General features: G+C 40.2%; 1 protein-coding gene across 1 annotated transcript in view; it reads right to left on the bottom strand.

Moving 5' to 3' along the window:
- Positions 1 to 392: 392 nt before the first annotated feature.
- pdia5 (protein disulfide isomerase family A, member 5) overlaps positions 393 to 17,186 on the bottom strand; it is a 32,841-nt gene continuing 16,047 nt past the window's right edge. Inside the window, exons 9-17 of the mRNA XM_086090953.1 lie at positions 17,024 to 17,115; positions 14,668 to 14,739; positions 13,519 to 13,655; positions 10,794 to 10,864; positions 10,517 to 10,680; positions 9,694 to 9,824; positions 8,059 to 8,129; positions 2,711 to 2,845; positions 393 to 2,134 (exon numbers count right to left, since the gene is read on the bottom strand). Of these exons, the coding sequence (XP_085947079.1) occupies positions 2,054 to 2,134; positions 2,711 to 2,845; positions 8,059 to 8,129; positions 9,694 to 9,824; positions 10,517 to 10,680; positions 10,794 to 10,864; positions 13,519 to 13,655; positions 14,668 to 14,739; positions 17,024 to 17,115 (954 nt within the window). The 3' untranslated portion in view covers positions 393 to 2,053. The remainder of the gene's footprint in view (positions 2,135 to 2,710; positions 2,846 to 8,058; positions 8,130 to 9,693; positions 9,825 to 10,516; positions 10,681 to 10,793; positions 10,865 to 13,518; positions 13,656 to 14,667; positions 14,740 to 17,023; positions 17,116 to 17,186) is intronic.

The raw sequence follows: 17,186 nt of genomic DNA, 5'->3' as shown, positions 1-17,186 counted from the left end.
GTTATATTCGGACATTAAGGTTACGTTTTGGTTAGAGTTAATATTTTCCGAGGAAAATTATTTAATTTAAAGTTTGCTTTAAAGGATTCCATGTTGCCATTGTTTCCCCATAATATTAATATTTGTGCTTAAACAGTCTAGTTTCCCATGTAAATGTTTGTATTTTGTTATTAAAAGACTGTACTATATTTACCAACAAAAATGCTACAGCTATGAAAATGCTACATTTTCACATGAAAACACAATTTCATCACAAAATCATGAGTTTGTCTTAAGAGGTCATACAATTAAATTAAATTGTTTGCCTAGTTTCCCTATGTAAATGTCATATTTTTATCTGGGAAGAATGAAAGAGTTCTTTTTGCAAGTGACATGAAAGAATGGCATTTAGGAAAAAGTATGATTTTATTTATCATTATTATTTGCACAGTAGAGGGTGATAGTGTACAGCTGATTGAACAAAGGCAACAATGACTTCTTGGCATAAGTGTAACACGCACGCGCACACACACACTCACGCACAGACACACACTTTGGGAAAAGACAAATGCTCTACCTATTCTCCCAACGAACTGGAATGATCTCACCAGACGTTCCTGCTTGGAATGTTCCGGTAACGATACCACATAGGACAAGGCGTGATTCTTATATTTTCTTTTTGTTGTTATTTGGCAAACAAAAACACAGAAAAACGACAAACGCACTCCCTTTAATTGCGTCACGCGATCCCTGAGAATCTTAAATTTACCACGCCAGAACCCAAATGATTTAATGATGAACATGAAAACTTGTGCTACAGAGCAGCTCGGAACATTTGAAAATTGTAAGACGTCTCGTTTCTTTGTCACACCTAGAATCTCCCAAACTGGAAAAAGGAGGAAAAAAAAATTTAGATGTAAATTTTCATTAGCACATTTTGAAATAGGCAGATAAAAAATATTGACCAGTCGCATTTCACAGCCGCAAATTTTTTTTGTACATCGTGTTTTCTATTTGTAGGAAATCAGAAAAAAAACAAAATATATTTTTTTTCTCAATGAAGGTTTCATTATATTTTACTTGTTATATTTCTAAATGTGAAGATGAAAAATATCAGCCAGTGTCAGTTCTTTATTATCGCCACTTGCATGTCAGAATTATTATTTTTGTTTGTTGTCTTTTTGTTTTTCAAGAAAAACAAAACAAACAAAAACAATTCTCTCTCGAATGCAAAAAAAATAAAATTCGCAAAATTGGAGATTTTTCATCGTCATACTTTAAAATGGGCACAAAATATCAAATTAACGAGGCTGACAGTCTCGTTTTTTTGTCACACCTCCCGAATTTATGTGTTCTAGAACAACATGAATCAACATTCTTTGCGATTTTACCTCAGAAAAAAAGTCGCAACATTGGAGGATACACATTTTTTGTCGTGGTATCTGGAAATGGAGGACGAAATATGAAGGCTGATGCAGTCTCATTTCTTTGTCCCACCACCACATTTCGGCGACAAAAAATACAATAAAAAATCTCGATTATCCTTTTCACTCATATATTTGGAAACGGGCTGACAAAAAAGTATAAAAAAAAAAGTCAAGATGATGGCGCCCATATTTGGCATTGTTGTTCTCGATTTGAAGGGCAAAAGAAAACCAAGCAAAAGGCACCAGCCCTCTGCTTTAATTCTTACTACTTTAAGGCCACCTTTTGAAGACAAAAACTCACCCTTTGGCCTGGATTGATGTCACGCCACGTTGCTACGCTAACCGCGGCGTCGCATGTTGACGGAGCAGCCAGAAATAAGATGGTAGACGGTACTTGTACAGAAAGTCTGCCAGGACCCCCTTACCACTGTCATGGGGATTGCATAGATTAGCATGCAGCTTGTCACATAATCAGTCACAGTGTCCAGGTGAGTTTAGTGTACTACGTCTGCCCACCAAAAAGGGGTGGGAATCAGCGTGGTATTCAAAACATTTGAGGTCATTTTTGTCTCCTGTGTCAGTGTTGATGGGGCCCTTGAAAGGGGGGTTTGGGGAGGCGGGGGGGTCCAATGGGCCTTCCATCATGATTAGAGCTCCTCCTTCCTCTTCAGGACTTTTTCCTGATCACGGCCTCGCAGGCTGCGCATGAAGCCGATGAAGCCCGCTTCCTGGAAGGAGGAGGAGGAGATCACACTATACGTAAGCTTATTTCATCTGTACGGATTTAGCGTATTTTATAACATCAATAACAGATGCTTGTTAGCAATTAAATGGAAGGAAAAACAAAAACAAAACTCAAATGTCTGTTTTCACTTGTTACTGTCTTAAAAAAACATTCAGACTTTCAATCTTAGGGAGACTGAATGTTGCATGGCTCTCATGAACTGAGTTTTACAGCCCTTCCCAGATAGTTCTAGTATCAAAGATACAGTAGTTAAATGTGTGATCAATATATTTTCAACACTTTAAATGAGTTAAGAATGCCTAAAAATAACAAACAGCATTGGGACAATCTATTTGTAGAAACAAATGTGAAATTGACCAAATTTGGACATTAGGGGCGACACTATTTTCACGGCCTGCCCAAAAGTAGCAGCAAAAAAATTGAATATTTTGAAATGTCAAAAATGTGAAAAGAAAAATTTGGGAATATCTTGATTCCATTTGTTTCTTTACTTTTGGATATTGTAATGAGAGGAATGTTAGCAAAATTGTAGAAAGTTACTAAAAATGTAAAAAGTTACCCCACGATCTCCATGGTACTTGTCCACAAACTTGGCGTAGTTGTAGTGGTTGAAGGTTGGGTACCCTTCCACGCCCTCTTGCTTGCACAGGTCGTGGTTTTGTCCCTTCGTGCAGTCCACCGCGGCATACGCGATCTGAAAGGAATGAAAACACAAACAGGAACACTCGGTCAGACAAAGAACAGCTTTTAATGTTAATACTAAGCAAGTTTCACATTTTTTTTTTTTTGGGGGGTGACAAGCATTCACACGACTGGATCTGCGACGAGGAACGGCAAATTGATAGGTTTGACTAATGGCAGTGCGCTACACAAAGGCCTGAAAAAGAAGCAGAGAGCGACAGTATCAATTTGCGGTGACATTCCACTGTAAATGGAGCAAAAGTGAAACTGCAAAGTGTAATTAAATTACACGTTAAAGCTTCTTCGTCCACAGACGACCTTTAACGCGTAGATTCACACAAAAGTAGCCGTCATCTTGGCTCCTTTATGACCTTTTTTACTGTTTGGGTACAGATGTTAGCGCTATGTGTGCTTTGTAGACATTTTAGCCGGTAGATCAACACCGTAAAAATGTACAGAAAGGATATACAATGACTATAAAATGGCCTTTTAAAGGTCCAGCCTGCTAGATTCTTCTCATGTGAATGAAGGTCGATTCCGAGAGGCCGTATCGTCGATTAGAGACCGGCGGGCGCCGATGAGGCGTAAATGTCGAGCCGTGCCCGCCGTCATTTTCGGGACGGCTGAAATGTCATGGCGCGTTCTCAGAGTGCTGAGTGGCGCATATCGCGCGGTCACGCCAGCGACCGGGGGGATGTGGAAGATGTGCTGAGGAGAGGAAAACGCGCTAAACGCTTTAGCTTGCCATGTGCTGACAAGAGACATCATTTTGCTTTGTGGAAATGGCAGCAGGTCAGCATACATTGTTTATTTAAACACTCAGTGGAAGAAATCATTTCTGGGTAAAAAGTCATACAAGGTGTGACAATAAAAAAAAAAAAATTGTGAAAGCTAAGCTAATTACGACTTAAATTGCGCAGGAGTCTCTGCACAGAGGAGGCAAATCCAGGTCCATAAAGTAGAAAGCCTGTCACAGTTTGATTTTAACTCCAGGTGCTAACTAGCATCAGAGCTAAAGCCACACTATGGCATTAAGCCCCAGGTGCTAGCTAGCTAGCTCCATTGGTGCTCATTTACCTGTTGGAAGCTAGCTAGCTAGCTAGCATCAGGGGCTAACGCCAAACTGTGGCAGGGTTCTTACTTTCTGGACCCTAAATTTGCCACCTCTGTCGCCGCACTATTTTTGCTGTGATTTTTGTTCACTTCTTTCATTTTGTGCTCCTTTTTCAGTATTTTGGAAGTGTTTTTGGTCACATTTTGTTTCTCCAAATGTTGTGGGGATTTTTTGTACATAGTGTTTTTGTTTATAAAGAAAATCAACAAATATTAGAAATTCGTAGAAATTTGACTTCATTTCTTTTGACATTTTCATTTTAATTATGGGCAGACAAAAATATTTTCCACACTATTGTTCTTGTAACACTTCATATTTTGGAATTTTCAGGGTTTTTTTGTATATAGAAAAAAAACATTGCAACGACAAATGCCATAGAAGCAAAATACTGAATTATAAAGGATGAGTCTCATTTCTATATTGTCATACAGGGTGCAGTTCCGACAACTAACATTAAATGAGCTTATTGAGGGACATACGAGCAATCAATGTGAGATAGTGACAGCACAAAATGAAGTCATACGACTCTGCTTCTTAACGAGTGCACTGCCAACCATCTCATCGATCCGGCCGCTATTGATCGCGACAAACGCGTGGCGATGCGCTACTTCCTGTCACGCTCAGAAATACACCAACCACAAAATCCCCCAAGTCAGCATGCTGCATATTTGTCCTGGAGCTCAGCTCAGCGAGCGTCCGATGAGTAAGTGTGGTGCAGCCGGGAGAGGTCATCATTGATTAGTGGGAAAGGGGGATGATAGTGTTCAGAGGAGGAGGATGAGCTCGAACAACAAGTCAATATGTTAGAGTCCAGTGCATTACGTGTGACAGGAGGGACGCAGCACTAGTGGAGACATATTGTCCTACAAGGACATTGAATTCTTGTGCTGTCATTACAGCGCAAGAAGCTATCAGTCCACTTACAAGTTACTGTCCTATTGGAAGTTTTGAGGGGGATTTATGTTTGTTTTATTTTCACCCGTACAACTTTGGGGGATTTAAGCCAGTTTTATTCCAACCTATGCAATTTTGGAGGGATTTACTGGAATCTTGTTGTGACATGCTCAACTTGATCAGGATTAGCAGTAGTCTTATTTTTATTTGTAAAACTTTTGGGGGATGTAAGTTAGTCTTAGTCTGTAGAACCTGAACCTGCAAAACGTTTGGGGGATTTACGGTTGCATTATTTACGCTATTCTTCTTTTATTTTCATTATGTAGGCTTATTTTAATGTCCACGACTATTTGGGCCATTTACGATACTGTGCGACGTTTTTTGGGGGGGATTTAAGGTATTATTATTTTCCTCAATGTGACCTTTTGTGGATATAAAGTACTCTTATTTTGGTTTTGGGGTAATTTACGATAGTTTTATTTTATTTGTGTGAATTTTTAATGCCCACCATTTTGGGTGATTTTAAGGTACTGTTATATTAACTAATTTGCTCCCAAAAACGTATAAAAACGTTCTATTTTAAATATCGTTATGGTCCCAAAACATATTTATACGTTTTTTTAATGTTTTTGTATGCTAGAGCATACAGTAGGCTTTGATGCAGCTTCTGACATGAAGAGGTTGCTTAAAGCCATGGTAGTTATTACAAAAAAACGGCCAGCAGGTGGCAGCAGAGTATGAGATCAACCAGGGCCATGTTGCAACAAGCTCTTTTCCCGCAGCGTTTTCAACAGGTTTGTAAATAACGATGAAACTTAGCTATATTCTAATACTAATTGCTGCAAAACGAAAACATACAAATATACTTTGGCTGCGTTCAGACTGCTGGCAAATCAGATTCCTCTTTAAATCAGATTTTTAGGGCTGACTGTCCAGACTGTTTTTAGCAAGTGTCCAAATCCGACCTGGCCCTGTTCAGACAGAGCCACATTATTGACCCATCTGACAGGTTGCTGTAGCAATGACGTCAAACGGAGGCAGCGCCCAGCCTGTGTAGTGTTTGACGTCATGTGACGCTGTTTACCGCTGCATGTTAGGCCTTTTTCTTTTCTTTTTCTTTCTTTTATTTATTTATTTTTAAATGACCATATATCTATGGCTATGACTGGGCACTATTTTGCTATTTCCGGTTGCGCATGTGAAGATCTGATGGCTTATAGCGAGACCGGCTTCAGCGCAACGTAAACTGTCACTGTATTTCCGGTTGAGCATGACAGGAGCCGACGGGGTAGCGGAGCCGTCAAGGCGATTGACTGCCAAGCATGCGAGGAACCACCGGGGCAGCGAACCGATTGGATATTGACAGCGCAAGCTCATTGATTTTGCACGCGTAGAGTGACGTCAGGACAGTCAAATCCGTTCTGACTGAGTGTTTCGAGCTGATCAGACTGACCTGATCCTGTCCAAATCGGATATGAAACTAACTCCCCGCATGTAGTTACAATCCGTCCCGCAAAAATTGGATTTCATGTGCTTTGTGACTGTTCAGACTACAAAAGAGCCATCCACATTCAATCTGGATAGACTAAAAATCGGATTTGGGCTGCCAGTCTGAACAATGGCTTTTTTCCTGATGAAAGAAGAGACTCTAATCTTTCTTTTGATAGGTTCCATGTTTTTATAGCAATAGAACACAAAATTCTTTTGGGCCTTGAAAAATCATTCAAAATCCAGTAAAACAGCCAGAAGCGAAGGGGATTGCTTCAGTGAAAATGGCTGGGAGTGAATGAGTTAATCAATGCAACTTCTGGGGGATTTAAGGTAGTCCTTGAGGTAACAGTTAAGGTACTGCAGTCATTTTTGGATTTAGGTTAGTCTTAGTTTAACATCTGCAACTTTTGAGGGAATTAATGGCATGCTTATTTCATAATGTGCAAGTTTTCCAGATTTTCTTTTGAAGAAAAAAAACCCCTACTTTTTCTCATTCTGTTGTTGGTTAGTCATTTTCTGAGGTACAGGGCGTCTCCGCTTGGCTGAGGCGCTAGAGAAGTGTTTTTGCCAGGCGTGACCTAACAACCTGCAACAGTGACAACAATGACATGAGCCTCAAAGCGTGTTGTGTTGCGCGTTTACCGAGAGGCGTGTTGCGGGAGGGTTGCCTCAGAAAAGAGCCCGACTAAGACGCCATCTGACAACGATTTAAAAGCAATTCCGCGCATATGAGAAAGGAGCGGCCTTAAAAAGGTCGAGCGCATCCTGCTGCAAGCAGAATACGACACACTCGCGACGTGTGAGTCAGGAGCCATTAAGCGATGATGGAGGATGAAGGTGTCCTCCCGTGACTGCCTGAAAGCGTGCCACACCTCCCGCTATTTGATTGGCTTTGTCGCATTCCTTGCCGACACGCGCCTAGAAATATTAGCCGTGATGCAAGAGCGCTTGCTAAACTTTTGAACTTACTTCAGCTTAAAAAGAAAAACAAAAGGGTGAGTGTGCGGTATTTGTCTGCAAATACATTGTGAGCCGACTTGTCCAATTAGCATTCAAGGTACTATAAATTAATTCGAATGTAGCCGTTTTGAAACTTTACATCCCAGTTAAAAATAGCATGTTTACAGCCCATCAGTATAATTATTTTTTGAATAGTTGTTTGTGGATTTTTTTTTCAAGATTCATCTTTCAATGTATTTTGATCATTTTATCATACAATTAATTTACAAAAATACATACAAAAAGACATTTACGAAATAATATGAATAATTCATATTATTTCGTAAATGTCTTTTTGTATGTATTTTTGTAAATTAATTGTATGATAAAATGATCATGTAATTTATTATGTGCAATTTTTTTTTGCTTATTTTTAAATTACTGTGGTGTCTTGAAATACAACTAACCCGCTGACGTTTACTGTCCAGCTAACTAACAATACTGCAGCTCACTTAGTAGTAGTAGTGAAAAGTCTTCTTTTGTTTCTTCAGGACTGTATTAATTTAAATTTTGACTTGACAATTGATTAATTTTAAATTTGTAATAAGAAAAAATACTACACTAGAACAACCTACAGTATAATGTCGCTTAAAAAAACAAAACAAAAAACAACAACCTACCTTTACTAAGATAATGCTCACTTCTGGCAATTTCATAATTGAAGCGATTATTATAGCGCCTTAGTAGCTTTGTACTTTTAAAGGTGACGAGCAACAGTGTGGACTCACCTTGCGGTCTTCTTTGAAGAGTTCCGCTGCAGTCGTGAAATGAGGAACGGCGTTTTTACAGTGCGGACACCCTGCCAAGGAGGATGACAACAAAAGTGTCACACTGGTCCACAATGCACATCCGTCAACACCATGCTGCTACTGAGGGTGTTTACATGGCCTTAGAGCGGATTCACCGCCGTGTAACCACACAGTCAATCTTTTTATAGGCACTATAAACACCATTCACAGACAACATCTTACTTCAACATCAACACAAAACGTCAACAGAATTTTGAGGGATTTAAGGTGGTCTTATATGCAACTTTTTGTGGATTTAATGTAGTTGTATTTTTTACATGTCTAACTTTTGGGGGATTTAGGATAGTTGTATTTTAGCATCTGTAACTTCTTACAGGGATTTACAGTAGTCTTCTTCTTTTAATCTGTACAACATTTGGAGGTTTAGGTCTGATTCTTTTAATCAATGCAACTTTTTGAGGATTTACAGTTATCTTGTTTTAACCTATGCAATTTGTTGGAGATTTAAGGAAGTCTTATTTTAAGATGTACAACTGTACGGGGAATTTACAGTACCAGTAATCTAATCTGTGCAATTACTTGAGGATGAGAAGTAGTCATTTCAAACAGAACAACTCTTGCATAATTTAAGATCTGCTTATGTTATCTTGTGCAACCTTTGGGGGATTTAAGGTAGTCTAATTTTAACTAGTCTGAGTGTTTGTGGATTTAAGGTAGCATTGTTGTATCTTCAGTGATTTACGGGGGATTTCCAATAATTTTATTTAACTTGTGCAATTTTTTAGGATTTAAGGTAGTTTAGTTCTAACTTGCAGGACTTTTGCAACAGTACACATTCAAAACTTTTTGGGGGTATATAAAATTTAAGGTGTGCACATTTTGGGTGGCTTTAAGGTAGTTTTATTTTAACCGAGGCTAGTTTTGAGGATTTACGGTATTCTTATGCTACCCAGTGCAACTTTTCCGGGATTTATGCTAGTTTTATTGTCACCTGAATTACTTTTTTTTTGGGTGGGATTCAAGGTCGTAGTATTTAAGAGACAGATTTTAGTCGCCTGTCCATGTAATTAAACTCTTGCACACTGCAGTGTTCCCTAGTGGACATTTTGGCCATCAAGATTTAAGCTTATGAGAATAATTTGAATGTGGTATTTCTTGTTACTTTAAAGCATGAAAATGAGGCTACACATTTGAAGATTTCTCCTTCTTCAGCTGCCAATAATTTTTTTTTAATGTTCCATGAAGCTGACACACTGACAGGATGACTCATTCTCTTAAGATATTTCCATGGCCATAAAGTTATGTTGCACACTTCCATGTTCATAAGGACGTGTTAAACACAGATGGTACAGTGATGTTTTCTTTATTTCCCCACACTTGTTGGATATTCTCTGTCTCCCTCGGGTTTAGGTGGAGTCTCAATGCCGCGCGATGAGGAGATTTTGGCAACGAGCTAGGACTTACGTATGCGAGCTGGTTAAAACCCAGGATATGATCCCAGAGAAGGCCGGACATCTCACACTTCAACAATGACAGTCCAAATAGCCGACTTCAACCGATATTTGTTATTTTAAATACTTGAAAATTGAATGCGAGCGTGCATGTGAGTCTTACATGGAGCGTAGAACATGACCAGACTGTGTTTCTTCTTCTTCAGGGCCTCTCGGAAGTCCTCCAAGCCAAGATGGAGAATGCTGGAGGGCTTGTCCTCCCAGGATTGCTCCGGTGGCGGCGGGGCCTGTGGGCTGGAGCACGGAGAGAGTCATGAAATACCGTATATTGTATTGTTAAAATTTTAAAGACTACCATAAATCCCCAAAATACTGCACAGGTTAAAACAAGACAACTGTAAATCCCCTAAAACCTTCACAGCATAAAATAAGACTAAATGAAAAAAAAAATCTTTAAAATACGTCTACATTAAATCCTCTGAAAGTTGTACAGGTAAAGTAATACGACTGTAAATACTCAAAAAGTTGCAGAGTTTAAAACAAGACGACTGGTACAGTGAAAACAAAACTAACATAAATCCCCCACAAGTTGCCCAGGTCAAAAGAAGACTACCATAAATTACCTCAAAGTTGCTCAGGTTAAAACAAGAGTATCATAAATCTCTCAAACATTGTTCAGGTTAAAATAGAACTACCTCCATTGCACTTTATATGGTTAAGATTTTAAACAAAGATGGATCATCATGTGCTTTAATAAGAAAGTGATCTTATGTCATGTTCTGTATTTTGCCTTAATGGCGCCTGTAATTATCAATGATGTCAAACTTCCTGTAGATTTCCCAGTTCCACCCAAGACTTTTCCCTACTGGGAGCAGGTTTGCCATTGATTTACTCCCAAAAGCAGACTATGAATATATATAAGTACCCAATAAATGTGTGAGTGTGACATCATACTTGCACGTTTTTACAAAAATAGTGACTCTCACTTGTGCATAAAGTCAATGATCTTGTCTTTGGTGCGTATGTGCGGCAGGGTGTACATCTCCTGGCCATTCTCAAAGTACTTCAGGGTGGGAAAGCCGGAAATTTTGAAGCGATCCCCCACAGCCTTGTGGATGGTGGCGTCCACCGCCGCCAACACGCCCGGACTCTGCCAAGGCACATTTCAAGGCAAAGATTAGAGCAGGGAGGGGAGGGGAGGGGAGGAAGTAATCAGAGCCACATTACACCACACACACATACTCACACACAAAAAAAACTCACCTTTGGATCTTTGTTGAGTATTTGGGCAGCTTCTTCATAGTCTGGTTTAATCTTTTTGCAGTGGCCACACCCTGAAGGAAGATTGCAACAGGATGTCTCATTCAATGACCCGAGCAGAAAGACGGTGTACATGTAGACATTGCATTGTCTGTAACAGGCAGAGTGTACATGTGCTATACATAAAGGCCACCTAATATAATGTAGTGCTATATCTGCATCGAATTGGGAGTCCAGGGGCTAAACTTTTCTTGATGAGGAAAGCTGCCAAAACGCAAGGGTGCGTGAATTTGTTCCTTTCAGTAAATCTCTGCAAAAACACCACAGCAGCATCCGAGGCATTTAATAGAGCATGAGCCCGGCAAACGCACACAATATTTGTCGCGAGCAGCCTCTACAAGATGTCTCTGGTGAAGATGTATGGCTGTTTGATGGCGACACCCTCCGCCGCCGCGTGGAAGTAAATTGGTACATTTCCAAAGGTGCTAAATTGCCCTTGTCAAAACAGTTGAGCGCCTCCTTTCTTCAGCCCTGGTGCAGGCTATAAATCAGCCGGCGTGCGCGGAGGGACGAGTCTGCCAGGCGTGCGATCATGCAGATTGTGGCCAAAGAGCACTTCCTATTCCTCGACTAGCACACTGTTCAAAATCAATAGAGAACCCGCACAGACACGGCACATTCGCCCCTGAAAAGTTACACTAGTGCTCCACTAATTGCAAATGTTCTCTGTAAAACATACAGCGAATCTGTTCGTCTCAACATCTTTTCCACATTTTCTTAACCTTATTCCGACATGGAAAACTCATTTTATTCTATTTACACAACAACACAAATGCTGATATAAAACATTTTCTATTTTTGAAAATGTGTTTTTTAACGAAGACATTACATATACAGTTAATGTTAATATACGATGATTATCGGCTGCCACGTTAGCTTCTCACACAAGCCACTAGTTTTAGGTTTAAGTGCTTTATGTGATGTTTTAACGTGACAGCAGTTATTTCATTTGCGTGAGTTTGAGATGTTTATTACCCCTACTCGTATATACTGTATTAGACACGTTTGCTTCTTTTGACACTTGTATCAAGTTGATTTAGATATTCCATGAAAGCCATTTGAGCTGATTGACAGGAAGGACCACCAAGTGATGATGTGACATGCTATGCTAGCTGTGAGTTATAGGCTTGAGCGTTTTATTTAATCTTTTACATGACATCAGTAGTGTACTGTTGTACTCCTTTTCACACTGGTATGACAATGTTAAAATGTTATTCAATGACTGCCTGAGTTTAAGATTAATTTAAGTGGTGAAAGTTTTGAAATAATATGATTGATTGCAAAGTTCAATTTGGCTTCAAAAGTCAATTATATCGCAGTTTGAATCTGAAATAAATGTCTATCCCAGACATTATTGCAAAAATGATGCATAAAAATAGCATCAAATCCTCAAATTGAAGTCATTTCCTGTGTGCTCCCAGCAGCAATGCATGTTGCCAAGTGGACAAAAATGAGTTACTGCTAAAAAAGTCAGCACTAATGGCTTCCTGATGAAAAAAATGTGAGTGTCGGGATGTTCTTACGTTGTCTAGTTTAAAAAACAACCACTCCTGGAACAAGAAGGGACAGAAGAGTGTCAAACTTTGCTTTTTGGAGCCACGGGGCAGAAGACAAAGTTGTTTGTCGTAATGCGCAGAGTGATGACCTCGTTGGCCGAGCAGGATTGTTTGCACTGGGAGGTGGACAGAAAATGTAAGATGATGGCGGGCAGGAGGAGAAGCATTAATCTACACCGATGACAGCCACGCATTTGCCAGAAGAGCTGCGTACGTGTGTGTGTGTGTTAAATAGAGAGGGGGCGCTCTCATGCAAGCTCACACATTTAGCAGATATCTGTGGTTACGTACGATCAGGAAATAATAGAAGTGAGGTACACGCATACAGAAAATTTGGCTAAATTTGAGCATTTTGCATCCCCTGCGATCGAAGTGAACAAAGGCTCGATTGCCGGATGTCTCGAAGAGATTCTCTTCAGTGATTATCCAGTGTGTTAAGAGATTTTTCTCCACCTATTTTGTGAAAAACTGTCAAGCTGACAATCGTAACCTGTTCAATATTTACGATCGCTAATCCTTATAGCGTAGTCTCTGACTTTTTTACATCTTGTGTTGTGCGAGTAACGTCAAGAGTGATTATCCTTTTTTTTTCTTAAAAAAAAGTGATTATCCTATAGTGTGAGGTGTGTTAAGCATGATTATCCTTTAGCGTAGAGTTTAAGAGTGATTATCTTGTCATGTGGTGTACTGTATGTTCAAACTGACTTTTCCCCCCCATTTGTTCTAGGAAACTGTCATAGACAACAATCATAAATGTTAAACCTGTTCAGTATTTATGTTTATGCATGTGGTCAAAAGATTTTTAACATCATAACAACATGGTGTGGAGTGTGTTGATAGTGATTATTCTGGAGTGTTTTAGGAGTAATTTCCTGCCCGATTAACCCAGAAAGTTTTTGGGCTCGACAATCATAAATGTTAAACTTGTTCAATATTTACGATCTCAAATCCTTATCCGTGTTATGCCCAACTAGTTAGACCGCAGAACTGATTTTTGATTGTCCAAGTGCAACTTTAGAGGCATACATTTAATAAATAATATACTGTTGAATAATGTGCATGTGGTTGAATGATTTGCGTTGGATGGTGGTGAAGTGTTGTGCGATACCTACAGGGGGCGTAGAACATGACCATGACAGTAGGATGTTCCTCCATGAAGGCATCGAAGGATTCGTCCGTCAGGTGGAAGACGGAGGAATCTGTCTCAGACCAGGACACCTCAGGAGTCTTTGGCTGTACTGGCTGAGGGCTGAAAAAAAAAAAGTGTTTAAATCGAGATTCTGTGCGTGTGCGTGTGTGCAAATCAGACACAGATGTCCAGCCTGAACCAAAATGTCGCACACACAAGCACAATACACAAACGCATGCATAATACACACACCCTGCCTGAAACAAATCCGCCTAGATGACATCACACTTTTACACTGCCAATAACACTTGGACATGAACATAAACACATGTCACTCCATGCACTATTACACACACAGTCATTCTCTCTCTTGCACTCTCTCACTTAATTCTTTCACACAGGCAATTGTCACACAATAATTTATTTCACAATGGCCCACGGCGCCCACACAAACACACACACAAATGACCTCTCATGCACACGCACTGTATCTCACAGGCACACAGAGTTTTGTTATTCACACGTATTCACAATAGTAACACACGCACGCGCGCACGCACACACACACAATAAGGTTATCAGAGGCAGTTCTCTCTGTCACAACAATTATCTACCACGCACAAACGCACGCAAATCCAACAATTATATACTACACATTAAATTCTAATAATTATCTAACACTGTAACACACTATAATAAAATACACAATTCTCACATAGAGCTATTCAAAAAATGATCTCTTTCTCTCACATACACTCACAATAATTACCTCTGTCGCATGCATACACAATAACGGTAACATGCACACACCATTCTCTCTCAAGCACACAATCACAGACAAAATAATTTCTCTCTCTCACATGCATGCGCGCCATTTAAAGTAACACCTATTATTGTTATAAGCATAACCTGATGTGTTCAATATAAAACAGCTTATAGCGATGCTAGCGCTTGTGACCTTCAGTGCTTAGCGGCAACAGCTGTGCAACCTCACACACATACGCGTGAAAGCATTAAGCACAGGATATTTACCACACGCACACATGCATATTTCACATACAGTGCCGACAGTGTCACGCATCAACTCCAGATGTTTCTTAAAAATGTAAATAGTGGAGGTCCTACTACTCACTTCTTCAGCCATTCTGCGATGTCCTTGGCTGTGGCACCATAGTTCTCATAATGGTAGAGGAACTTGCCCTTCCTAAATCACACCAAAAACTTGACATTTATTATTTCCAATGAAGACTGACAATTTGTATAACTTAAAAAAAAAACATTTGCAAAATGGCTTGTCATATTATATGAAATACCACAATTATAAGAAAATAATGATACCCAGGGTTTCCTTCAGTGCTTTACAAGCCTGGCAGCCCACCAGGCTCGGGTGATACTTTTGGTCAGTCCACATGAAGGTGTCATTTTGACAAATTTTTGACATATCTAAAGTGTTTAAAATGACTTGTTGACTTTGATGACGCAACATTAATGGATGAACAAACGTGCCGTTTTTCCCCTCAAAAGTGAGGATTTCGGAGGTACAAAGTTTTGTTTGGCCTGACACCAGCAAAATATTGGCTTGTTTGGTCAGCTTTTCCATTCATGTTTGATTCAGTATATGTCAAACGAATAAGTCCAGCACAGGGCTCCAGTGTTCCTCATCATAAAAGAAGGTGAGTAAATTGAACAAGTCTCGAACACGCGTCCTCGCAGCAGGTGCAGCGCTGCGATAGCTCCGGAGCTGATGAAAGCGCTTTAGCCCAAAAGTGATCAGCTGCTGTTTTATCAGCGAGATGCTCTTTAAACTGCAGCCACTGGGCTGGCATGGTCATTAGCTGGCAAGGCACTGTTGTTAATGTGCCCCCCCCCCCCCCCCCCCTGCTTACTGTGTATGCGAGTGTCTACAAACACACAATGCACACAAACACACATGAGATGGCTCACCCCACAAGCACTTAATCAGTCCTCATCTAATTAAAGGGCCAGGATGGAATGAGGGTGTTTAATGTGGAAATAGGGATGATTAAGCTTTTGCACACTGCTAACAACCTCAGTCAACATATGAATCTGGCACATGACGCCCCGAGTGGCGGTGGAGGGGAGAGCAAATCGAGTTACGGGGTGGTGGGGTGGGGTCCCAAAGCAACCATGGAGGAGAATTAACTAGCAGACCAACAGATGCCTGGTAATGACCTTGGTCAGACAACAAACACTTTGGTGCGGATATTCCATAAGTCTTTTTGGGTCAGCTTGGTCTCGACTTTGTCTTGGCTCCTCAAATATTTGGTCTAGACCAGTGGTAGGGAACCCTGGTCCTCGAGAGGCACTAGTGGAGTTTCCATCCAATTGTTTAGAATTTTTTAAGCGGATTTACTGAAAATGCGCAAACGGACATGTGACTTATGCCCGTTTCCATCTATTCTTCTTTTGCAAATATTGAGAGGGTAGCGGTATACACCATGGAGATGTGATCCACCAGTAATTTAAAAGAAGAAGAACAGGAAGCGACTGCGGCGTGAGATGACGCCGTATGAGATTTCTTTAGTAATTCTTGATAAACCCATCTAAAATTGCATTAATATTCATATTCGCTTCTTTAATTAATTCCATAAGGATTTCTGTTTCATTCATACCCCCCCCCCCCCCAAACATACTTTATTTTTATCGTCCGCCATTGCTTTGTGACAATATCCGGTTAAAACGTGCGACGTGTATCGTCGGTCTTGTCAACGTTTATTCGTAAAACCGGTTTCCATAGCCAAAATTCGCATTTTCCTTTTTTCGAGACTCTTCAAAATCCACCCCCCTCCAAGCATAAAAACTTTTTTGCAAATGTTGGGCCCATTTTTCGAATTTCTAGCGTTTCCATTCAGTTTTATTTTCGCATTTCTTGAAAATTTGAATAAAAATGGTTGGATGGAAACCCCACTACTGTCCTGCCTGTTTTCCATGTCTCCCTCCATCAATACACCTGATTGATGAACAAGATCGTTATCAGGCTTCTACAGAGCTTGCGGATTAGCTGATCATTTGAGTCAGCTGTGTTTGAGAAGACATGGAAAACAGGCAGGATAGTGGCTCTCGAGGACCAGGGTTCTCTATCCCTGGTCTAGACTCTGTCTCAACACTTCAAAATGTCAGAGTTCATGTGTAGAGAGCACTTTAATCAACCCCCCAAAAAAGTTTGTCTAAAGTTATCTTGAATTGCCTTGAAATGTCTCAAGTCATTTTAGTCAAGAACACCAAAAGCAAGGTCATAGTAGTGTTGAAATTTGTGAGAAGATAAACACTTTAGGAGCAAGCAACACCTGTCAGCCTCAATGAATCCACCACTCAGGTACACTTAACATCCTTCAAGCTGCACTGTGACGACTTTGAACACAGAGAAGATGCCAGACAAGAGGCCATTCTTTTAGGAGTCATAACTGGACTCGACACGTCTGCCGCCTCACAATCACTGACTGGTTCAGGAAGCCACGAGCACTCACTCGAAGTAGCAGAAGGTCGGGTAGCCTTTAACGTTGAATTCCTGCTTGAGGCCGTCAAATTCGGACGGGTGCACGTTCATGCCAGCCAGAACCTTAAAAACAAAAAAAACACACAGACTGTAGATGAAAACCAAAACTTTTGTATAGTATTTTTATTTTTTTT

The sequence above is a fragment of the Leptonotus elevatus genome, chromosome 12 (genome assembly GCF_054856555.1).
Source record: "Leptonotus elevatus isolate MCC_2025b chromosome 12, RoL_Lele_1.0, whole genome shotgun sequence".
NCBI classification, from domain to species: domain Eukaryota; kingdom Metazoa; phylum Chordata; class Actinopteri; order Syngnathiformes; family Syngnathidae; genus Leptonotus; species Leptonotus elevatus.
Note: the sequence above shows the minus strand (reverse complement) of the source record. Positions and strands in the feature narration are given on the sequence as shown.